Raw genomic sequence first — 25,851 nt, forward strand, 5'->3', positions numbered from 1 at the left:
CAATTACAGTCAGATCCCTATCAAAATTGCCTTTGCATTGTAATAGCCACCTTGTTCCCTGTAGGGATGAAAGCCTAAGACTGTGGATCTCATATGCTTGGCTGGAACTGGTTCTATATTTTTAGTCCAATTTTGGGAAGTCAGGGAAGGATTTTCGGTCCCTGGATTTTTTGTAGCTGCTTCTCTCAGGCCAGGAGAATGGGTTAGGAAAAGACCAAAAAAAAAACAAAACCGCAGAGCACTTCACTCTCTGGCTCAGGAAATTCCAATGTTAATGAAGCCGCCTGGGAAGGGGAGGGGAGGGATCAGAGAGATATGAGAGAGAAGCACCCCGGAATATAGACAAAGTTACTTATCTTGCTTGGTGATGACTGTTTTATCTGAGATTCCTGAGGGGTGTGTAATCTGTGTGCATTGGCTGGGTCAAGATTGCCCCGAGGGTCAGGCCCGCATTGTGTGCTTGTGCTGTCTCAGAAGCCATGGTCAGTTCCTCCCTCCCAGTCCAAAGCCCAGCGCCAAGGTTCCCCAGCTGGGACACTGCACTCCAGGCTCCAAAACCAGTCGCTGCCTCCCCGTGACTTCTCCTCCTGTCAGCCAAGTCACTGCGCTGCCTGCGTGCACTGGCTGGGCTTCCCCCGAGGTCACTTCTGGGGGCTAGAGCTGCGTCCCGTGTTTGCACCGTCTCAGGATGCCGTGCTCAGCTCCCCTGTGCCCAGTCCAAAGCCCGGTGCCAAGGTTTTCTGACCGGGACGCTGGCTCCAGGGTCCAAAAGCAGTCATTGCTTCCCCGTGGTTGCTCATTCTCAGTCTCTGTCATTCAGGTCAACTCTTTAGATCTGTATTTGATGGTCAGGGTTCATAGATTGTCATGTATGTGATCGATTCACTTGTTTTTCTGAGTCTTTGTTGCAAGAGGGATCCGAGGTAGCTTTTAACCTAGTCAGCCATCTTGGCTCCGCCTCTCTCTGCCATGGTCTTTTAATTCCCAACCAAGTAACTGGGCAGGACTGCACAGATAGGATAAATGTGGCCCACCAAAAGGATTGGTCAGTTTTGTCATCCCACTGGCCTTGAAATGAGCCATGCCAGAGGCAGGAAAGAGAGGATCCCACCACCACCAACGAAGAACAGCCAGAAGCAGAGAGCATAACCTTTGGACCTGGGATCCCCGTGCTGAGAGGCTCTTGGATCCAGGAGACAGAGGGCTGAAACACCGAAGACAGCAAGAAGCAGTGGCAGAGAAACAGCAGCAGGAGGCACCAGAAGGAGACAAGACAGTGGGCTTCCCAGTCCATGGAGCAAGAAAGCTGAGTGCCTTTGGGCCAAGGCTTAATGGTGGAGTAGGGTGCCTCTGGGCACTTACCGACAGAGCTAAAACAGCTTTGTAACACTTGCCTGAGCACGGTAGAGGCTGTCCTGATGGAAGAACTGTATCCTGAGTGTTCCTCAGTCTGAACTGTAACCTGTTACTTCTCTAATAAACCCCATAATCGTATCGTCTGTGAGTTCTGTGTGGCCACTGTAACGAATCATTGAACCCAACAAAGAAGTAGAGAGTGACATGAGAGGGATGGCTGGTGTCAGCATTGGTAAAGATAGGGGAGAGAGGAGGCATATCTGACCTCTGCCTCATAGGAATCTGCCTTGGGCTGTTGATCTTGATTCTCCTCCCCACTTCTGAAATTAAACGAGGTCAGACTCCACTCATTTTTACAGAGTCACTTCACTGTTAAAATTCTTCCACTAACACATTCATTGAACAAATATTTACTGAGCAGCTACCATAAACCAGGCACTGCCCTGAACCAGTGATACAAAGGTCCCTGCCTTCATGAAGTTCACACATTTAGCAAAAAAAGAAACAATAAAATGCAGTGTGATAAGTATGACAACTCAAGAAGCATCCGTTTTATTGATATGGTTTTGTCTTTGTCTCCTTGGCCAGAAATATTTACCACTAAACCCAAAGACCAGACTTTGTAACCCAGAGATTCTTAACTAGGACGACAGGTCAACCCCCATCCCTGGGGTTCAAAATCATTACTGCATTAAGAAACTTCACCACTGAGAAATTTACTAGTGTGTTGCACATATGAATAGAGCACATATAGGAAAAAGACGAAAAACTACCCTAATTTGTATAAATCCAACCCTTATAATATTGAGCACCTTTTTTTTTTTTTTTTAAAGCTCAGGTAAACAAACAGACATTTTTCACAAATCTGACAGCAGCATGTTTCATTTTAACTATCCATGGATATTTTATAACAAAACAAATCATAAAGTTCTTCGTAAATACCTTAGCGAACACTTTCATAGTATATCCCAAGTACTGCACTCTAGGATCAATAGCTGCATAAGTAGCTAGCATTCTTGTGTTATGCTGAGCCTAAAAAAGAATTCATATATTTCAAATTTAAATTCACAAATCATATAAAAAGATACAATACATGCCAAACAGAATACATAAATATAAAACTTAAAATACCTGTAAACAGGTCAAACAAAAACTAATCTTCAATTTGAAAAAAACATCAAGACGGTTGATATTTTTTTCTTAGTTCCAATCATATTTGAAAGTTTTAAATATAAAGGTACAGTCAGTTACACGTAAACACTTAAAATGACAAGCATAACCATACCTGGCCTACTCAGAAAGAGAAACTTACCAATGTATTATATAAACTGATATCACCTTCTAACCCACTTCGTCTGTGCTCAAATTTTACTATAGGCACTTTGGCAGTAGTTATAGGCAAAATGTTTCTTAAACCTGATTTAAAAAAAAATACTTCAGTAGGTTAAATAATTTTCACAATGCTAAGATATATTTTCTTTTGTTTTAAACTATAATTAAAAATTCATACCTGGATGTCTCTTAAGAATTTTTGCCAAATTTTCAATTATTTCCTTACAATTTAATTTCTAAAAAATAAAAGAAATTAATAAATTATTTGTCTGAAATAAATAATCATCATTTGTCTGACTCAACCTGGCCTTGTACAAAATGCACTTCAGGCATTTAATAGCAGCATTTACAACTTCCAACCATAAGGCTCTACTACCTTGCCACTTCAAGGATGTAGTTCATAGACCCATAGTATCAGCATCATCTGGAAACTTGACATAACTGCAGAACCTCAAGTCTCACCCCAGTCTACTGAATCATCATCTACCTTTAACAAGATCCTCAGGAAATTTACATACACATTAAAGTCTGAGAAGCACACAAAGAGAAGAATAATTTTCACTGTGTGAATAAACAAGTAGAGATGGGTCTGGTGACGGCAAAATACTACAGTGATTAAGAACAAAGGCTCTGAATTTAGACAAATCTGGATTCAAATCTTGAACTAAGCATTAACTAGCTGTGTAACTCTAAAGAAATTCTTAATCCCTCTGAGCCTCACTACTTTTCTATAAAATCACAATAATCATAAACTCTTGCCCTACACAGTTGTTAGGAAGATTACATGAGACAAATAATATAAAGCATTCAGCAGCATGCCTGGCACAAAGTAAGAACTTAAAATCTGTGAGCTATTTATTATTACCCTATTGATGAGAAAAACATAGATAATCCTATTATTACCAGCACTTAAGTCTTTAAAGAAATTCTTACCTCTGCAAATGTGTTACTTTTTAAAAATCACCACAGAAACAGCAGAGTTGGTATGGTAATGACAATCATAATACAGTGGACAGGGAGAATAATGGCATTATAAACTAGCTGGATTAAGGTGAAGGGTATACACATCGGATCCCCATAGTTACTATGAAAATCACTTTTGTGTATCCCCAACATACTCTTTCTAGCTACAAGAAAGCAATAGCCATTGGAGCATAAACTGGGGATTTCAAGGCATACGATTTCTGCTAAATTTTAAATTTCATTTATGAATAATACAAAAGAAAGTAATGTATTCTTTTTTACCGTTTAAACGCTGAATGTGAATGACACAGATTATAATATACAAACCTTTAGTGATTAAAAGTCTGATTATTAAATTTTACAAAGAAGATATATAAAACTATAACCTCCTCCCTGGGTAAAAATCATTTCCTATTCTCTCAATTCTTGCTCTTCAAAATGGAGAGAGGGCAACCTCTTTCCAGTAGGTGGCACTAAGCAGAAGTTAGTTAAGGAGAACAAAGAAAATATTTGCAATTTTTCAGTTTCTTTAAAGAACAAGAAGATGTTGATAGAAACCAGAAACAATTTCTTAGAGCCAGAAATAAGACTCTACCAGACATCACTGTCATCTTTACTCCAGGTCTAACAATTTAAAAACCTTTTAAAGAACTATTTCAGAAATGCACAGGTACACTAATCTGCTGAATTCTTTTATAATGCAAGAGGCTATACTGACACCACTACAGATGCCAGAAGCTTGGCCTCACCCCCATCTTGCAAGCAGACCCTAATTTTGAAACATAAATACCAACAGCTATGCTGGAAAAGGACTGAGCAATTATAGGGACCCCCTCCTTTTCTACTTGCTGCTAGGAAGGTCTGGGACACTACATTCCTGTCCAATCAGTTCCTTTCTCTACTGGAGCTTGGGCAATCTTACTCACACTGTAGAGACCTGGTACACAAACGAGGAATCCATACGTTCCCATTCTCACTGTTGACTGCACTAGGGGTAGGTCTGCTCCTGGCATCTCACAGTGGAACTCAGAAAATTTTCAGTTTCAGAAAGTAGTGGTTAGGTTCTACAGTACTATTAGTACTATTACAGCTACATATGGGTTAAATAAATTATAGAGAGGCAGTGAGCTATATTGGAAAAAGCATGGATTCTGGAGTCAGACAGACCTGGGTACGAGTCCCGGCTCCAACACCTAATAGCTGTGTGAACTTGGGCAAGTCAGTTTATCTCTCAAAGCCTCAGTTTCCTCATCTGTAAAATGGGGGAAATAATACCTACCTCGAAGGTGGTTGTAAGAATGAAGTGAGATAATGTATGTAAAAGTATACACTGGGGACTCAATAAATGTTAGCTCCCCTCCCTGCCCAAAATGAGCTTCTAAAAGCAAGCTCTTAGAAATCTATACAACATTGTAATTTCTTTTAGAATACAACCTATTTACAAATTAGTGCCCACCTGCATTTTCTACCTATAGTTATACAAAGATACCATTTAATGGAAGAGGTATCAAAAGACACAGTACGAGAGATCAGCGTTCACTATCAAACTGAAGCATCAACATCTCGTTGGTTCTAATGAAAAAATTCTAACTCAAATATAGCAACTTCTTTCCCCAAATTCATTATAAAGCATCTGTAACTCTCAGTGACATGGGTTTTACGTTACAAAATCATCGAAACAGTAAGCTCACTTATTTTAACACTTCAATGTCTTCTAGATTGACAATGGTAATGCTTTTACATTTCAAACACTGCTCTTGCTAGTATGTCGATATATAGAATGACATCATGTATTTTACCAGTATTACATAAGAAACTGAAAATAGATTCATCACTGGAATAAAATAAACATTCACAGCCCTCTCCAAACACTCTTACCTCTGCATTTTCATGGCCTTCCAGAGTCATACAAATATCCAGATCACTATCACGAAATCCAAATCCATTCTTAGAAGAGCCAAATAAGCACAATCTTGCCTTTTCTAAGCAAAGGAAAACAAAAGTCTTACAATTGGTAGAAAAGAGAAGTCTTCTATTATCTACTAATGCCCTAACCCAAGGTGATCTTGTCCATTTCTATGGTTTAAATTACCTACCATTGGCAGATAAACTGAGAAATTCCAAAACACCCATCTCAAGCTTAGATCTTTTGCCCATATTCTCATACCCATGTTATCTAACTGCTTTTTTCCACTTTTCCATATGCATCATAAATTCGACCGTGCCAAAAACTAAACTCATCAACTTCACCCCAAACCTATGAGGAGTCTCTGGGTGGCACAAATGGTTAAACGCCCAACTACTAACTGAAAAGCTGGTGGCTGACACCCAACAGAGATGCCTTGGAAGGCTTGGCAATCTGCTTCCAAAAGGTCACAGCCATGAAAACCCTATGGAATGCTGTTCTACTCTACACACCTTGGGTTGCCCTAAGGCGGAATCAACTTGAGGACAACTGTTTGTTCTTTGTTTTTAATTCTCAATTTAGTACCATCATCTACTCGGTTGCTCAAGTCAGAAATATGGATGCTGTCCTTAACTCCTCTCTCTCTCAACCTTCACATACAAATAGTCACCAAGTCCTTTAGGCCCTTCAACTTAACTATCTCTTAAATCGACCTAAGGAGCCCTGGTGGTGCAGTAATTAAGAACTTGGCTGTTAATGGAAAGGACAGTGGTTCCAACCAACCAACCACTCCATGGGAGAAAGATGTGGCAGTCTGCTTTCATAAAGATTACAGCCTTGGAAACCCTATGAGGCAGTTCTACTGTGTCCTACAGGGTTGCTATTAGTCAGAAACGACTTGACGGCAATGGATTTGTTTGTTTTTTTAAAAATCAAAATCTGCTTTTTCTCACTATCACTACGAATAGTTAAGATCAACATTTGAGGATTAAATAAATATACTAGTTCTTTCAGGGCACAATTCAAGTAATTATACAAACATCACCTTAGTATACACGATTAATTCTTCTTCCAAAAGAGAGGGATCAGGAGCCCTAGTGGCACAATGGTTAAGTTCTCAGATACTAAATGAAAGGTCGGCACTTCAAACCCACCCAGTGGCTCCGCAGAAGAAAAGACATGGTGATCTGCTCCTGTAAAGGTTACAGCCCAGGAAACCCTATGCGGCAGTTCTACTCTACTCTACAGGGTCACTACGAGTCAGACTGAGTTGACAACAACAAACTCAATAAAAAATTTTTTTCAAGTGAGCATTCTATCCACTTGAATAAATTATGACAGAGTTATCCCTTCATAAGACTATTATCTAAATTTACACACCATCTACTAATGCCAAAGATAAAGAAATTGAGGATTTATACCAACTTCTGCAGTCTGAAATTGATCAAACATGCAATCAAGATGCACTGATAATTACCGGTGATCAGAATGCAAAAGTTGGAAACAAAGAAGGATCGGTAGTTGGAAAATATGGTCTTGGTGATAGAAGTGACGCCGGAGATCGCATGACAGAATTTTGCAAGACCAACAACTTCTTTCATTGCAAATACTGTCTTTTTCAACAACATAAACAGCGACCATACACGTGGACTTCGCCAGATGGAATACACACGAATCAAATTGACTACATCTGTGGAAAGAGACGATGCAGAAGCTCAATATCATCAGTTAAGAATCAACTTCAGAACAGACCATCAATTGCTCATATGCAAGTCTGGGACGAAGCCTAAGCAAATTAAAACAAGTCCACAACTGCCAAACAACGACTTGAGTATCTCCCACCTGACTTTTAGAGACCACTTTAAGAACAGATTTGATGCACTTAACACTAATGACCAAAGACCAGATGAGCTATGAATGACATCAAAGACGTTATACATGAAGGAAGAAAAAGGTCATTAAAAAGACAGGAAAGAAAGAAAAGACCAAAATGGATGTCAGGAGAAACTCTGAAACTTGTTCTTCAATGTAGAGTAGCTAAAACGAACAGAAGAAATGATGAAGTAAAAGAGCTGAACAAAAGATTTCAAAGGGCGGCTAGAGAACACAAAGTAAAGTACTGTAATGAAATGTGCAAAGACCTGGAGTTAGAAAACCAAAAAGAAAGAACATACTTGGCATTTCTCAAGCTAAAACAACTGAAGAAAAAATTCAAGCCTCAAGTTGCAATACTAAAGGATTCTATGGGCAAAATATTGGACGACACAGGAAGCATCCAAAGATGGAAGGAATGCACAGAGTCACAATACCAAAAAGAACTGGTCAGTGTTCAGCCATTTCAGGAGGTAACATATGATCAGGAACCAATGGTACTGAGGAAAGAAGTCCAAGCTGCACTGAAGGCACAGGCAAAAAACAAGGCTCCAGGAATTGATGGAACACCCATCGAGATGTTTCAATAAAGGGATGCAATGCTGAAAGTGCTCACTCATCTATGCCAAGAAATTTAGAAGACAGCTACCTGGCCAACTAACTGGAATAGACCCATATTTGTACCCATTCCAAAGAAAGGTGATCCAACAGAATGTGGTAACTATCTAACAATATCATTAATATCACACTGAAGTAAAATTTTGCTGAAGATCATTCAAAAACTGTTGCAGCAATACATCAACAGGGAACTGCCAGAAATTCAAGCCTGATTCAGAAGAGGATGTAGAACAAGGGACATCATTGCTGATGTCAGATGGATCTCAACTGAAAGCAGAGAATACTAGAAAGATTTTTACCTGTGTTTTATTGACTATGCAAAGGCTTCGACTGTGTGGAACATAACAAATTACGGATAACACTGTGAAGAATGGGAATTCCAGAACACGTAATTGTGCTCATGAGGAACCTGAACATAGACCAAAAAGCAGTTGTTCGAACAACTGAACAGAGGGATACTGAACGGTTTAAAATTAGGAAATGTGTGCATCAGGGTTGTATCCTTTCACCATATTTACTCAATCTGTACACTGAGCAAATAATCTGAGAAGCCGGACTATATGAAGAAAAACGCAGTATCAGGACAGGGGGAAGACTCGTTAACAACCTGTGTTATGCAAATGATACAACTTTGCTTGATGAAAGCGAAGAGGACTTGAAGCACTGACTGATAAAAATCAAAGGCTACAGCCTTAAGGATGGATTGCACCTCAACATAAAGAAAACAAAAATACTCACAAGTGTACCAGTAAGCAACATCATGATAAACTGAGAAAAGACTGAATTTGTCAAGGATTTCATTTTACTTGGAAGTAATCAATCAATGCCCATGGAAGCAGCAGTCAAGAAATCAAATGCTATAATGCACTGGGCAAATGTGCTGCAAAAGACCTCTCTGTAAGTGTTAAAATGCAAAGATATGTCACTTGGAGGAGGAAGGTGCACCTGACCCAAGCCATGGTGTTTTCAATCGCCTCATATGCATGTGAAAGCTGGACAATGAATAAGGAAGACCAAAGAACTGATGCCTTTGGATTATGGCATTGGTGAAGAACATTTAATAAACCATGGACTGCCATAAGAAGGAACAAATCTGTCATGGAAGTACAGCTAGAATGGTCCTCAAATGTGAGGATCACAAGACTTTATCTCACATACTTCAGACATGCTATCGGGAGGGACTAGTCCCTAGAGAAGGGCATTATGCTTGGTAAAGTAGAGGGTCACAGAAAAAGAGGAAGACCCTCAATGAGAAAGACTGACACAGTGGATGCAACAATGAGCTCACACTTACTAATGATTGTGAGGATGGCGCAGGGCCAGGCAATGTTTTGTTCCGTGGTACACACAGTCACTATGAGTCAGAACCAACTGGACAGCACCTAACAACAAATCCCTTCATGCTCAGTGTCATTCAGTAACAGCTTCAAACAAGCTATGCCTAAAAGAATTGGATTTCCTCTATTAATTCTTAAGTAGACTACACACTTAGATAACAAATTCTGTATTTTCAAAATTTAATCCTTCTATCCAACTTCGTAAACCCTGGTGGCATAGTGGTTAAGTGCTATGACTGCTAACCTAAAGGTCAGCAGTTCAAATCCACCAGGCGCTCCTTGGAAACTCTATGGGACAGTTCTACTCCGTCCTATAGGGTCGCTATGAGTCAGAATCGACTCGATGGCAATGATTTAATGGGATCCAATTTCCACGAAAACTGAGAAGCATAAAAGAAGCTATGTTCACCAGTAAATAAAAATGACTGAGTCTAATAAAATAAGGACTTAGATTTGGTCAATACTTTACATAGTAACAAAATTTAATTTTTAATAAATAGAAATTTTAGCACATAACACATCATCTTTTAAAAGCAGAAGTTCGTTCTGATTATATATCAACTGTTTATCCTTTTCTAAAATTATGTGGTCACAGAACTACTGATTCTTCACTGCCATGCCCCAAACCTACTCCTCCTTCTACTATCTTTGCTACCTTAGTTAGCAGCATCACTCGACTACTGAGGTTAAAAACTTTGAAACCATCCTTACTCCTTTCTTTCTCCCACATCTTACATGTGATGTATTAGCAAATTCTGCTGGTTCTACATAAAAAATATATCACAAATCTGGCCGTTTCTCGTATACGCCTCCAAAACTACTCTAGTCCAAATTACTATAATATCTCATCTGACCTTATGCAAGTTTCCTAAATGTTCTGCTTGCTTCTACTCTTATGGCCCTATACTTTATTCTCTCAAATCATGTCACTTATCTGCAAAAGAAACCTATAAAAGCCTCTCATTAGACACTAAGAATAAAATCCAAAGCCTTTATACCATCATCCATAAAGCCCTAGTGATTTAATCCAAACCTCTCTGCCTTCATCTTTCTACTACTCTCCCTCCCTCACTCCACTCCGGCCACACTGAACTCTTGGCTGTTCTTCAAACATGGAAAGGATAATCCAGTCTTGGGGTCTTTATCATTGCTATTCTTTCTCAGTAGAATGTTCTTCTACTGGATATTCACATAACTTGTTCCATCATGTCATTCAGGGCTCTGCTCAAATGTGCCCTTATCAGAGAGACCTGCCCTACACCCTTCCACTTCTGTCATCTTATCTCATACTTTTCTTCTTAACATTTATTATTTCCTGACATTACATTATATGCTTATATTAGTCGACTGCCTCCCCCTTTAGAATGTAAACTCCATGAGAAGAGGATTCACCTCTCTTATTAGCACTGTATCCCCAGCACCAAGAATTGTAGCTAACACATAACATTTAACAAACATTTTTAAATAAATTAATGAAACTCAAGACCAAGGGACTGTAATAACCATAGCAATCAATTTTTAACCTATGACATACCATCATATTCTTTTTGAATAAACTTTTCCAAACCAATTAAAATCTGCTCTCTGTTGTGTTGTTCAGAGAAAGGTGGTGATAACTCATCTAAGTAAAAAAGAAAAAATAGTAAGAAAAATAGAATCTGAAAACATTTTCAATTTTTTACCCTAAAAATTTTACTTACAGTTTCGTCATTATTTGTTGACTTCTCTGATTTTAAAACCATGAATGTTACTGGGGAAGGGATGGGGAACAGCACAAAATAATTTGTAAATAACAACATACATTTCATATGATCATTTTCCCTATGAATATCAACAACATATATTTTACTTCAACTGTTTTATTCAGACATTCCACTCTCCTCCACAGTCTTGATGGTTTATTCCTCCTGTTAAGACTATATTTGCATTTTCACATTAGGCACCTGACCCATTCAAATCTTGTACTTCCCTCAAATGCCTGGTCCAGATTCACATCTTACCTATAAACTGCTTTGCCTAACCACAGCCTTCAATAAGCTTTCCTTAACTGAATTTCTTTAGTCCTCCGAACTGCTCTAGCCATGGTCTAGCACCTGACTTTATACCTTTTCATTTTCCAGTTTTTTCATTTATATTAAACTTCTTTTGCCAAATATAACTATATAGTCCTTAAGAACAAAAGACTTTTCTTCTCCAGAGTTAATACTATAATGGGAACAAAGCTGTAATTTACTAAGAATCTGCTGTAATGAATTAATATTTACCTTTAAAAAAACAAATGTAGTATCAGTGTTTGCCAGAGGCTCAGGGGGATGAGGGAGGGCTGAATAAATGAAGCACAGGGGATTTTTTTTAAGGCAGTAAACTTATTTTGTATGATACTATAATGGTAGATACGTAATACAACGCCCTTGTCAAAACCGAAAGTACATTGTAGCCTTAATATAAATTTTTAAAAAAATCATTTATGAGTTTGGAGATGTGAGGATAGAATGCACACTGTGACAAAAGAATCTAACTGTATTACAAATGTATGAAACAACTTCACCCAAGGAAGTAGGCGAAAGGATGCCATCCTAAGCAACTCTGGAAATGAATGGGAGTGTAAGACTAAAGGCAAAAGACACTGCATATAAGCACAATACCCTAGTTGATAAAATTTGATTCTCATGGGGATAAAGGCTAATAATTCTGATACTACTATACATGTATGCTGGAATCAAATCTTATGTGCCAGAAAGTAAGAAACTGCTAGAACACCACCACGCTGATGGGAGTATGTCAAAAAGACATAAGAACGAACTAAAAGAGCTCCGAATGGCCAAAGCTGGAATAATTTGAAAAACAAAGTAATTTTGGATTATAATCCAAAGGATAAATTAAATATCCATAAGTCCATAGTGAGATAAATGACTGAATAATTAAAAACAAATGTAGAGAATTACATCTCAATAAAGCCGCTAAAAAAAAAAATTGTTCCATGACCTAGCCATTCTCCACAAGAGTAATGAAAGCAGATGCCCATGCCCAGACTTGTACACAATTTGCAGGGCAGATTTATTGCCAACAGCCAAAATCTGTCACAACCCAAATATTCACCAACAAATAAACAGGTAAACTGTGGGACATCAACACAACGGAATACTACTCAAAAATAAAAAGGAACAAACCACTGGCACACACAACATGGATGAATCTCAAAAAAATGCTGAGTGAAAGTGAGACAAAAAACGAGTACATTCCATGTGAATCTATTTATATAAAACTCTACAGAGGATGAAGTAATCTGTAGTGAAAGAAAGCACATCAGTGGTTTCCTGGGGGAGCGGCAGGAGAAGAAGATTACAGCGAGGCACTAAATATAATGGATAGTCCAAGTTTTACCTTACCTGAGACACAAGGTAATTCATAAATGTTTTCTGAGTGAAGCTATATCCCAGGGTATTCCATTGTGTTTGGTGAATAAAGACATTCAAGGCTTTCCCTAAAATATCTTTATAGGCTATCTCCCTCTATTGCCTTTTTTATAACCTACAAAATCAAAGGTAATTCTTTTCCCAAATTATGCAGTCTATGCTTTCACTCATAATCTTCTATATTTAAAACTGCAGTTCAGAGTCCACTTCAAATACCTCACCATTAATCCCAATTCCTGTGATCCATCCCAGTTAAAACTGTTTGCACTGTATTTCATTTACTACTATTATAGGATGTAAAACATTCTGCTTTCAATTATCACAATTTACACACGTGTCTTGTATATCCATCTAGAGCAGCGATATCCAAGAACACCGCAAGGACAGAAATGCTCTGTATCTGGACTGTTCAATACAGCAGCCACTAGCCAGATGTAGCTATTGAGTACTTGAGATGTGACTAGGTGAGGAACTTAATTTTTAATTTAATTTGAATTAATTTGAATTTAAATAGCCAAATAGGGCTAGTGGCCATTGTAGTATATAGCACAGATCCAGAGTCAAAATTCCTTCAAAGCAATACATATGGACACTGTGAAATCCCTGGCTGCTGCAAACAGTTAACATACTTGGTTATTAACTGAAAGACTGGAGGTTCAAGTCCACCCAGAGTCACCTTTGAAAAAGGCCTGGTGATCTACTTCAGAAAAATCGGCCACTGAAAACCCCATGGAGCACAGTTCTACTCTGATATACATGGGGTCCCCATAAGTTGAAATCAACTCGATGGCAACCAGAATGGACTCTGTATTCCCCCTGGTATTTACCACAGTGCCCTGTATATGGTAGGCATTTAGTAAATATCTATGGCTGAGCTTCTAAGCTTTTTGAAAAATCTCTACCAAAATGAAATGTAAAAAAACTGTTTTTAAATTAGAAAATAAATAGATCTAAAATTGAATGTAGTCCCAGTAGTTCTGGTAATAAAAAAACTTACCAAAACACCTCTTACATACTAAATCAAGTATTTCCCGAAACCGGTTTGTCATCGGTGGTAGAGGTTTTAGATCAATTTTCCTGAAATCCTCTGGGCAATCATTTTTTGAATGGCCATCCTTTTTGCAGATGCTGCATACTATTGTTGGCGGCTATGCAAAGGTAAAAAAAAGAATCCATATTTATAAAAATAAAAGTTAAACTTCTGAGGGACTTCATTATCATTCACAAAGTAGGTCCAAAGAAATCTTTCATATAACTCAGTTCCGATAGCCTGTGCTTACAGAAGTTAAGGAAAGCATGCCAATGAAATGCAGGGTTAAAATACAAATGCCTGGTTAAATGTAAAAAATTCATTTTAGTCACCTCACTAAAATTAAGTTATCTAGGATTAAATTTACCTAGGATGTAAGGTACAGGAAATATCAGGAAATCCAAAAGGTTATGGATTAATTCAAACAGCTTGATCAAATCCTAAATAATTACATTAACTATTCAGCTAAAATATAAGAGAAATATATGCATTATATTTTCAATTTACTGAGATATAGCAAAATAGTTTATAAAGAAATTTCAAGTGGTGTCTTTCTCATTTCACCCCAAACATCTTCTATCTTCAGAGTTAATCAACTACAGAAACCCAGCCTGGCTAGCTGGTTCAATTTATTACATTAGCATGATACTCAAGAGACCAAACTACGGAACTGAGCTCTAAAACCAACATGGTTTCATATAAAGGACAATTCTTATCAATAGCCACAAAATGAACTCCAAACCCCATATCACCATTTGAAATACAAGTCAACGGACCACAAACTAAGTGGCTAAAAATTATCCAAAGTAAAAATGTAACTCACTTACTTAAAACACATGTTACAGAACAATACTATTCTCTTTATTGTAATATGCCTATATCCTCTTCCTCCAACGTTAGCCTGGACATTTGCCCAGTCATGCGCTCTGTCTCAACTTGGATGCAGAAGCCTCCGTTTTCTAAGAATTCTGTACTGTGGGCTAATTAATAGAATCCAGAATCTAGACAGCATGGCCAATACCCAGAGTCTGGCGGGCAGGGCCACTGCCTAGAGGGTCTCAGAGAACAGAGGATTATTTTCAAGTCTTGAGAGCTCACATAAACTGTTCTGCTGGGTTTTTTATTTGCTTAAAAAATAAAAAAAATTATTTGCTTGGTGGCCATTAATTCTTCTCTCCCTCCAATTTCTCCCATATTTACTGGAAATGTCTACCTTGTGCCTATTCCATCACTGTACTTTAAAGCAGATAACCTGTACTGTAGATTTCACAGGTTCACAGATGAAGAGGAATTTTGCCCCAGGATGGAAATTTAGATTTGGAATTGATTTAAGACTTTTGACATGATATGATGGGCTGAAAGTGTTTTACATGTGGCAAAGACATGAATTTTGGGGGGCCAAAGGGTAGATTTAAAGGGTAGAATGTCATGGATTAAATAGTGTCCCACAAAAAATATGTGTCAAGTTGGCTCGGCCATTATTCTCAGTGGTCTGGCAATTATGTAATGATTTAATTTGGCAGCTACAAAATGATGTAATCATCTTCCATAATGTGATCCCATGTAATCTGCCGATCAGTTATAAGGGGGTTAGGATGGGATAAAACACCCTTACTCAGGTCACAGCCGTGATGAGATGTAAGGGGAGTTTCCCTGGAGTGTGGGCTGCTTCACCTTTTATCTTACAAGAGATAAAGAGAGAGAGAAGTCAGCAGAGAGACAGGGACCTCCTAACATCAAGAAAGAAGAGTTGAGAGCAAAGCATGTCCTTTGGACCTGGGGTTCTTGTGCTGAGAAACTCCTAGACCCAGGGAAAGGTTGATGACAAGGGGGACATTCCCCCAAAGCTGACAGAGAAAAAAGGCCTTTCCCTGGACCTGGAGCCCTGAATTCAGACTTCCAGCCTCCTACACTGTGACAGGATAAATTTCTGTGTATTAACGCCATCTACTTGTGGCATTTGTTACAGCAGCATTAGATAACTAAGACAGAAATTCTTAGAACAACCAAACTTTTTCTCTCACAGTTTAGTAGGCTAGAAGTTTGCACTCAGGGCACCAACTCCAGGGGAAGGCCTTCTCTCTATGTTGGCTCTGGGGAAAAGGTCCTTGTCTCCTTTCAACACCTGTTTGCCTCGTGTTACTTTGAGATCTAAATGTGTCTTGGCATCAATATGCCCCTGGGTCTAGGGGGTTCTCAGCACATGGACCCCAGGTCCAAAGGGTATGCTCCAGTCCGGTCTCTTCTTTCTTGATGGTAGTCAGGTCTCTGAAAGCGAAAAGGACTTGAAGCACTTACTGACAAAGATCAAAGACCACAGCCTTCAGTATGGATTACAGCTCAACATAAAAAAAACAAAAATACTCACAGCTGAACCAATAAGCAACATCATGATAACTGGACAAAAGACTGACATTGTCAAGGATTTCATTTTACCTGGGTCCACAATCAACACCCATGGAAGCAGCAGTCAAGAAATCAAAGAATGTATTGCACTGGGCAAATCTGCTGCAAAAGACCTCTTTAAAGTGTTAAAATGAAAAGATGTCACTTTGAGGACTAAGGTGCACCTGACCCAAACCAAACTATGGTATTTTCAATTACCACATATGCATGCAAAAGGTGCACGACTAGTAAGGAAGACCAAAGAAGAACTGATGTCTTCGAATTATGATGTTGGTGAAGAATACTGAATACACCACTGACTGCCAGAAGAACAAACTAGTCTGTCTTGGAAGAAGTACACCCAGAATGCTCCTCAGAAGCGAGGATGGTGAGACTTTGTCTCACATACTATGGACATGTTATCAGGAGGGATAAGTTTCTGGAAAACGACATTATGCTTGGTAAAGTAGAGGATCAGCAAAAAAGAGGAAGACCCTCAATGATATGGACTGATACCGTGGCTGCAACAATGGGCTCAAACATAGCAACAACTGTGAGGATGGCACACAACCAGGCAGTGTTTTGTTCTGTTATGCATATGGTCACTCTAAGTCAGGCCAATAGCACCTAACAACAACTACCACAAATCATTTTTTTTTTTTAATGACACAGTAATCAAGAAATTCTAAACCATGTTGACTGGATGACTAGAAACAATAAAAATCAAGAAAATAGTTACCCTAAGCCAAGTTTCCAGGATAAAAGTATAAAGTATAAAAAAAGTAAATTGCAATTATATAGTTAAAGAATTTTTTTCTAAGGATCTGCCATTTATTTCATTCTTCCAACAGTCCAGCTTCCCTAAATACTGCAACCTAAATAAAATGATACAGATGTAGCCTTATATAAAATGCAAAAATACTACTAACGCTTAGGTTAAAAGTTTTAAAGCATGTCAATAAGAATGATGACTTTAATACTCTACATAGTTTATTTACACATATCTGTATCAGCATTTTTAAATTCTGGATTCTGATAATAATATTTTCATTATGTGCACTACACTTAAAACAACATAATGGAGCCAAAACTTTCTTCTGTGAACAAAGCAGTTATTGCTTGTTTTCCATTCATTGGGGTATTTTATTTTATACAATTTTGAAGGTTAAGGTTCAGACAATCTCACTTCAAGGCAGAAAAGTTAGGACTGCTACACATGTATAAGGTACATGCCAAAATCCAGAGAGAAACTCATTGCAGAGACAGAATTTAGACTCTTCTGCATTCTTTTGGTTCCTAATCTTATTTCTCCCTCAACGACTTTTTATTTGTTTAGAGCTTCTAAAAAAAAATCTTTAAAATAGAATACTATGAGAATTTACAAACTGTATTTTCCCTTTCGGAAGAAAAATATCACAAGTATAAAAAATGAGCAAACTTTAAAATATATGCTGCTTCTACCAAACTAATTTTAATAAAATATGTGATGAATCCTTTGTTATATGGAAAAACAGCAAAAAAAAAAAAAAAAAAATGTAATAGAGTGCTGAAATGTTTTGGGGCTTTACATATATTCTTTAAAGGCAACTATAGGCATAATGCAAAAAGTAAAAGACAAACATATACTGAAATGGCATTTCAAAACAATACAGTCTATCATCACAGACATTATTTTCACATTTCTGAATCTACAAATTCTAGAGAGAGATCAGAGAGTCATATAACAACCACAAAATATTACAGATTATTTACAAACTGTATCCTACCTTGCCAGAGGTTAAAATAAACTTATCAAACACATAATATAATTCCTCGGTGAGGAGGTTATCATCATTAAGGTCAAAAGAATCTTCTGTAGCTTTGCAGTTGCAAGAGGTAGCAGACTTGTCAGTGCACACAATCTGATGTGAACTCTGTGTTCCTAAATTTGACCTGCAGTCAGTACTGGCAGATTCACCTGGGTCAGGGGACTTATGTTCATTGCAATCACACTGGCTGAGCCCCTTTTTCAAACAAGTTTCTGAAGGCGCTAAATCATCTTGTTTCTTAATTGATTTGGGCTGTAATTGACTGCCTTCAGTGGTAATGAGAGATGAAGATTCCTGGCCATGTTCAGCCAAATTTGGTTCATTTACCAAATCACTGTCAGTAATACAATGCTGTGATGTACGTTCCATTTCATCACATTTATCAGGTTGATCTCTTTCTGCATTTATTTTTTCCGTGCGTTCTCCAAGCAGAATGCAACAGTTGGCTGCCATATTGTCAGACTTCACTGGTTTCTTATTGCTTACTTTTCCCTTTTCTTTTTTCTTGGAATCCACTGCAGACTTATTTCCACCCTTCCTCTGAGGACAGGCAAAATACCGATAAGCTGCCCTGAACCTTTCCACAACATATTCATAAACAAGCTGGCTGTTTAAGCTCCGTGCAACATTCCTCTTGACTGAAAATGGATCTAGTAAAAAAGAAAATGGTCAGTAGCTAAGTCTCTACTAGCAAAATACATTTCCAAGTTTACACAAATAGATTTTAACTGCTAGAGAGTCAGCAGATACATCCTCCCAATGTTTTTCTAACAGAGGATCTCAATGAGGGTTCCCGCAAACTGAGTAGGGGGAATACAATAACAACATTTTTCCCTTTGTTTCTCCCAGAAAACAAAAAGCTAAATGGAAAACAGAGTAAAGATAAGTGATGAGAGAATGGATGAGGAGATCAATTCAGTAAGTAGAAAGTTTCAACAATGAAACTGCTAGAAAGGAAGCTGTAACAATATGACACCCTTAGATTGCTGCTGAATGAAAACCCCAAGCTCTAGAACCCATTGATAATTTTTCTCTCTTGTCATAGTATTCTTTAATGTAGTTATAAACTCTTCGCAATTTAAACAAACACAACTTAAAACTCTCAAAGCCTTAAGTTAAATACTGACTTTAAGACTCAGCTTTAGTGAGCACTGTAATTACAAAGAAAGGTTGAAAGGAGGAGTTATAGAAGAGAGGGAGGGATGAGGGAGATAAAGAGGCTTTAAGAAGTGAAAGTTAAAAGTTTAAGTTTGATTCAGTCTAAAAAGTCTAGGTTAAAAGGGTTTGCTACAATCAATTACATCCTCAGCATTAATAATGATGACAGACTTCCGAAAATGTTTGTGGGTTGTTGGAATTTTGATCCATAAACCTTAAATATAAATACACCCTAGGAAAAAATAACAGTGCCGCCCCAAAAGCAATACAAATTTTCTCCACTACTGAAGATCACTAAATAAAAAGATTAATAGGCCAGGCTTGAGACTGTTAAAGCTGGGGCATTTGTTATTTTCTGCTGATATCTAAATACAAAAAAAAAAAAAAATTTGCTTTTCTAAAAAAAAGCAATTTTCTAAAATCCTTTTCCTAGCCTCTTTCCTCCTTCTCAAAGAAGAAAAAAATAAAAATAAAAGAAATTATGGATGGAGGCTTCAGAGCTCATTTATTTACTATATGTGAGAGAGGACAAGATGTGAGCACATGTTTAAGTGTATGTCTGAGGGTATCACTGAGTTCAACTCACAATAGAGAAGGCCAACCTAGGGCTGAGGGAGCAGAAGAATGTGTAAGCTATACTAAAATGATGGGCAGAAATTCATTGCGTACCTACCAAAGGTTAGCGAAATGCTGTGGGATTTAAATTTTTTATTACAGATTCAGAAGTCATTCTACTAACTTTTATATATTTAATGATCTTAACGTTCTTGGTATTTGATGCAGAAACTTCTTTGCCAACCATCAATATTTCTTTTTTCCTTTAGCTTAGCCACATTTAACACGAGACACTTCAGAATACAATGTGAACTGGATATTAAAATTGTACTTTAACATAATATTAACACAATTTGTTCAAAAAATATTTTTCAGCATATTCATGTATACCTGTGCTTACTGAACATCTTCTATGTGGCAGGTACTATGCTAGGGGCCTCACACAAAAAATTTTTAATTCTTCTAACAATGCTCAAAAGTAGATCCTATTATTATCTCCATTTGACATGTAAGGAAACCAACAACGATCAGGGAGGTAAAGTGATTTGTTTCAGGTTACACAGTTAGTAAGTACCCCAAAGATTCAAACCCAGAGGAGCCTGACTGCTCTCTTTGCTCTCACCACCCTATTAACCCAACATTTTAGGAAACAGGCTTCCTTGGCACTAAACTCTATAAGAAATTTCTCACATGGAGGCTGAACTAGGGGAAGAGGGAAATGCTGAGTGACACAATATTCAGTTTTACAGGAACCCCTGAAATGGCTTTAGATGGAGGGTTGAAGTTTTTTTTGTTTTGTTTTTTAAATTGTGATTTAGGTGAAAGTTTACAGAGCAAATTAGTTTCTTATTAAACAGTTAATACACAAATTGTTTTGTGACATTGGTTGCCAACCTAGCAATGTGTCAACACTCTCCCTTTCTCCACCCCAGGTTCCCTATTTCCATTCATCCAGTTTTCCTGTCCCTTTCTGCCTTCTCGTTTTTGCTTTGGGGCTGCTGTGCCCATTAGTCTCATACACATGACTGATCTATAATGCAAGACCCTCACATGTTACTGTTGTTCCTATACAAGAAACAAAACCCATCACTGCTGTCGGGTCGATGCTGACTCATAGCAACCCTACAGGACAGAGCAGGACTGCCCCATAGGATTTCCAAGGAGCAGCGGTGGATTTGAACTGCTGATGTTTTGGTTAGCAGCCAAGCTCTTTAACTACTTTGCCACCAAGGCTCCATAGATCTGTCCAATCTTTGGCTGAAGGATGAACCTCAGGAGTAACTTCAGTACTGAGTTAAAAGGGTGTCTGGGAGCCATGCTCTTGGGCTTTCTTCAGTCTGTCAGACCAGCAAGCCTGGTCTTTTCGTGTGTATGCGTACGAATTTGAATTTTGTTCTACATTTTTCTCTCACTCTGTTTGGGACCCTCTACTGTGATCTCTGTCAGAGCAGTCGGTGGTGGTATCAGGCACCATCTAGTTGTTCTGGACTCAGTCTGGTGAAGGCTGTCGTAGTTGTGGTCCATTTGTCCTTTGGATTTATCTCTCCCTTTTGTCTTTGGTATTCTTCATTCTCCTTTGCTCCAGTCAGGACAGGACCAGTAGCTGTATCTCAGGGTGCTGCTCACAAGCTTTAAAGACCCCAGTTGCTACTCACCACAATTGGACGTAGAACATTTTCCTTATAGACTATATTATGCCAATTGAGCTAGATATCCCCCAAGACCATGGTCCCCAGCCCTCAGCCCAGTAGCTCCGTCTTTCAAGGCGTTTGGATGTGTCTGTGAAGTAGTATTAATAGTATTAATTATTTTATTTTTCCATATGTAAAGAAGTTAATAACCCTAACCAACATACTTACAGATTAAAGACCTTTAAATAGTCTTAATCCTATGAAATTATCATGGACTTAGTAAGAATAATCTAAAATATATAATGACAACCTAGCGGCATATATCGTGCTATAAAGCCAAGAGATTTGTAACACTATGTTAGAAACAGATGAGGCGTGGCACACAGAAAAATATTCTCCACATGAAACATAACACATCATCTCACCTTCAATGGCTATTCGCCTTTTAGGCCAGTTTTTGTTCTCTCTTGTTAAAATATCTTTTATCCGTACACATATGACATACTCCTCCAAAGCAAAATCCAGTGTGTAAAACTTTAGTAGCTCTAACCATAACTGTCCCAAGGACACCTGATTTGGTGTTTCCAATGTTAAAGGAGACTGGAAAAGAAAAAATACTTTTCATTTAAGCTTCACAAAACTATAGAATTATTTTCATTCTGAAAGGACATTAAAGATCACCTTTTCAAAAACTGAAGCATGGAGAATTAACTTGTCACAAAGCAGTCAATTTGTGGCAGAACTGGGAACAGAGCCCCAGTCTACTGACTCCCAGAATTCTGTGGTATTTCTACTAAACCAGTAATTCTCAACCTTAGCTGCACAGGAGACTCACCTGAGGAGTTTTAAAATACAGTAATACCTGGGTCCTATACTACTCCCACCTCCCACCTCCCACCCCCATCCCAAGATTCTAATTGACCTGGGGTATATCTCCTGGCCATTGGGAATTTTTAAAGCTCCCTAAGGGATTCACACGTGCAGCCAAGGTTGAAAATCACTGCATAAAAGAACTCTAACAGTTCCTCATTATAGTAATTACTTTAAAAAAGTAAGTAAATATCCTAGATTTTCAAAAAACTAATTCCTTCATTCAGCAAACACTTATTTAGAACTTTGTCACTAGCATTGTGCTAGGTGCTGGGGACACCAAATAATGAGAGCTAACATTTATATATAACGTCTACCCTGTATCATTCATGTGCGATACATATATATATATTTATTATTAATTCTAACAACATTATGAAGTAGATACTATAGGGCAAAGATTTGGTCCAAGATCATTTGGCTACTGGGTTCATGTTCTTAATCACTATGCTATACTGCCACTCAAATAAGGTGAGGTCCCCACTTCATAGACTACTAGGACAAGGAGAAACAATTTAACAATTACAGTAAAGGCTACATCCTAAGATGGGCCTCTAAATTAGAGGAGTCTTCACAGATGAGGTAACACCTGAATTCTGAAGGAATTAGCTAGATGAAGACTGACTAAAAGTGATCACTAGGCAGCACAAAGGCATTAACAGTCATTCATTCATTCAATTCTACGAATACTTATTGAGTACCTACTATGTACCAGGCAGTGGTCTAGGGACTTGGGATATGTCAGTGGAAAAAATATATATATCCTTGCATTCATACGGCTTACTTTTTAGGGGAAAAAGACAATAAATAACTTAGTAATTAATTACATGTTGTTGTTGCGTGCCGTTGAGTTGGTTCTGACTCATAGTGACCCCATAGGACGGAGCACAACTGCCCCACAGGTTTCCAAGGCGCGGCTGGTGGATTCAAACTGCTGACCTTTTGGTTAGCAGCCTGAGCTCTTAGCTGCTTTGTCACCAGGGCTACAATTAATTATATAGCACTGTGTATGAGAAGAAGATACCTGATGTGGAAAAAAGAAAATGTTGAATACGGTAAAGGGGACTGAGATTGTGAAAACAGGAGAAGGTTACAGTGTTAAATACGGTGGTCAGGATGCAATTTGTTGAGAAAGCATGAAATTGGACAAAGATTTGAAGAGGAGGGAAAGTGTTCTAGGAATAGGAAACAGCTAGAGCAATGGGGTTAAGGTGGGAATGTGACTAGCATTTTAAAGGAAAAAACAAGAAAGTTAGTGTGGCTGTGGTAAAGAAAAAGAATACTAGAAGAGGATAAACAAAGCGCTAACCAGTAAGCACTCTTTGGCTTTTAGTCTAAATGAAGGGTTTTAGGGGAGGAACAGGGTGAAGGAAATGATCTGACTTAAGTTTAAAAAAAAAAAATTGATTACTGTTTTGAGAAAAAACTACAGGGGATGAGGGAAACCTGTTAGCAAGTAGGTAGATTCCAAGCCAGAGGTGATGGTAGCTAGGACCACAATGGTAGCAGTGGAGGTGCTGAAAGATGGTCAAATTCTGGATATATTTCGAAGCAGAACTGACAGAATTTCCTGACAGACTAGATATGGAGTGTGAAAAGGAGGAGGGGTAGAGGATGACTCCAATGTTTTTGACTGAGCAACTGAAAGGATAGGCCATCAACTGAGATGGGAAAACTGCAGATGAAGCCAATTTGAGGGGAAGATCAGGAGTTCCGTTTTAGACCTGTTAAGTTCAAGATAACTACTAGACAGCTACACAGAATCATTAAATAAAGCAGTCAGATGTACAATTACAGAGTTCAGGAGAGAGGTCAGGCTGGAGATTGTAATTTAAAACTCATTTGCATACAAATGCTACTTACGAAACATGTGGCTGGAAGGGATTACCAAGGGAGTGAACAAGTTAGAGAAGAGAAAGTGGAACAAAGACAGAACCCTGGAGCACTACAATATTAAGTGCCTGAGAAAAGGAGGAACCAGCCAAGGAGACTGAGAAGGAATAACTAGTAAGATAAGAGGAAAATCAAGGTTGTGGTGTCCCAAAAGTCAAGTGAAGAATTTTTTCAGAGAAGGAAGTAATCAACTAGCAAATGTTGCTGATAAATTAAAAAGATAAAGAAAAAAAAAAATGACCACTGGATTTAGGAACAGGGAGGATACCGTTGACTTCGATGGTACAAGTTTTGGCAGACTGATGGGGGACAAAGTCTAAAGTTAAGAGGAAACGGAACCAGAGAAATTGGAAACAGTGAATACAGACAATTCTTTTGAGGAGCTTTATTGCAAACAGCAGCAAAGACTAGGGTGGTAACTAATAGTGGAAGTGGTGTCAAGATCTTTCTTTAAGATGGAGAAATAAAAGCATGCTTGATTCAATACAGAATTTAAAAATTGATAATTTAGGAGAGAAAGGGAAGAATTGTTAGAGCAATGTTCTGAAATAGAAAGAGATTAAATGCATAAGTGAAGAAAATGACTTTAGATAGGAACATGGGAAGCTCCCCTATGAAAAAAAGCAAGGCAGAGTACGTGAGGGCAGGTGGTGGTAGATGACAGTGGAAATGTGTAGAACCTCCTTCTGATTGCTTCAATTTTATCAGTGAAGTAATAATAAGCAAGAGCATTAGCTGAGGTTAAGTATTAACGGTGTACAGAGAGAGCAGAAGGTAGTCTAGGAAAGACAAAGTGTTAAGTAGACTACGGATGTATGTTCAGGGAACTACAAATCAATAAAGCTAAAGCACTGGTTTCAGGAATGTTTACATTTCTGTAATTATGCGTGTGTCTACTTCAGAAGATTACAAGCCTCTAGAGGACACAATTCACTATGTTTATGCATCTTTGGCTCTCTAACACTCAAGATAATGCCTGGCACGTAGCAAGTCCTTAATGAATGAATGTTGAATGATTATATATATAATCAAGCCATGCTCTCATGGAGCACAGGGTCTTTATTTCTCCACCAATCTGGCAACATAATTCCCATATGCTATAGTTTTGATCAGAGACCAACTCCTGAAGGAAATTTTCCTTGTCTAGATGAAAAAAGATATAAAGAAATACCTTGTCATGACCGAAACAATACAAATCTTCCAAATGAGGTATAAATTCATTAGGGAATCTCAGTACTGAAAACTAAACCAGATCAACCCCTCACTTTACAGATGAGGAAAATGAGGCCAAGAGGCTTGCTCAAGGTCAGTCAGTCAATCTACTATTAAAATAGCTTCAACAGAAGGCACTACAAATTCTACAGATAGAAAAGCCAAAAACAAAAACAAGCTTACTTTGCCATGTTTTTCCTTCATGGCATTACTTTGGTTGTCTGTTTCTGTCTTCTTGGTATCATCTTTTGGTTGGTCTGCCTTAGCTTTGTTTTCCTCAGCAATTGAGTTTTTCTCAGTTGCACTACTTGAATTATATTCCCACTTCACAAACTTCTCTTCTACTATGCCCTTCAGCTGAAAGTCATCCATTCTTTTTGGGTCAAAGCCTTCAATCTATATAAAAAGGCATTCCAAATTGGTATGGTGGAAAAATTATTTAAAAAAAAAAAAAAAAAGATGGACAAACAGACAAACCAGAATTCCAGCTTAAAAGTGTTTAAGCAGAG

At 38.1% G+C, this 25,851-nt stretch overlaps 1 protein-coding gene across 15 annotated transcripts in view; it reads right to left on the minus strand.

Moving 5' to 3' along the window:
• TUT4 (terminal uridylyl transferase 4) overlaps window positions 1-25,851 on the minus strand; it is a 173,265-nt gene that overhangs the window by 48,145 nt on the left and 99,269 nt on the right. For 11 of the 15 annotated variants that reach the window (XM_064281965.1, XM_064281968.1, XM_064281970.1 and 8 more), the window contains 10 exons: window positions 25,526-25,738; window positions 21,793-21,967; window positions 17,982-18,673; window positions 13,798-13,948; window positions 10,919-11,005; window positions 7,035-7,247; window positions 5,530-5,633; window positions 2,867-2,924; window positions 2,669-2,772; window positions 2,299-2,388 (listed from right to left, as the gene is read on the minus strand). In XM_064281965.1, coding sequence (XP_064138035.1) covers window positions 2,299-2,388; window positions 2,669-2,772; window positions 2,867-2,924; window positions 5,530-5,633; window positions 7,035-7,247; window positions 10,919-11,005; window positions 13,798-13,948; window positions 17,982-18,673; window positions 21,793-21,967; window positions 25,526-25,738 — 1,887 coding nt within the window. The remainder of the gene's footprint in view (window positions 1-2,298; window positions 2,389-2,668; window positions 2,773-2,866; window positions 2,925-5,529; window positions 5,634-7,034; window positions 7,248-10,918; window positions 11,006-13,797; window positions 13,949-17,981; window positions 18,674-21,792; window positions 21,968-25,525; window positions 25,739-25,851) is intronic. The other 4 variants (XM_010591279.3, XM_010591278.3, XM_010591275.3 and 1 more) reach the window with 1 other exon arrangement.

Source organism: Loxodonta africana, chromosome 3, assembly GCF_030014295.1.
Source record: "Loxodonta africana isolate mLoxAfr1 chromosome 3, mLoxAfr1.hap2, whole genome shotgun sequence".
NCBI classification, from domain to species: domain Eukaryota; kingdom Metazoa; phylum Chordata; class Mammalia; order Proboscidea; family Elephantidae; genus Loxodonta; species Loxodonta africana.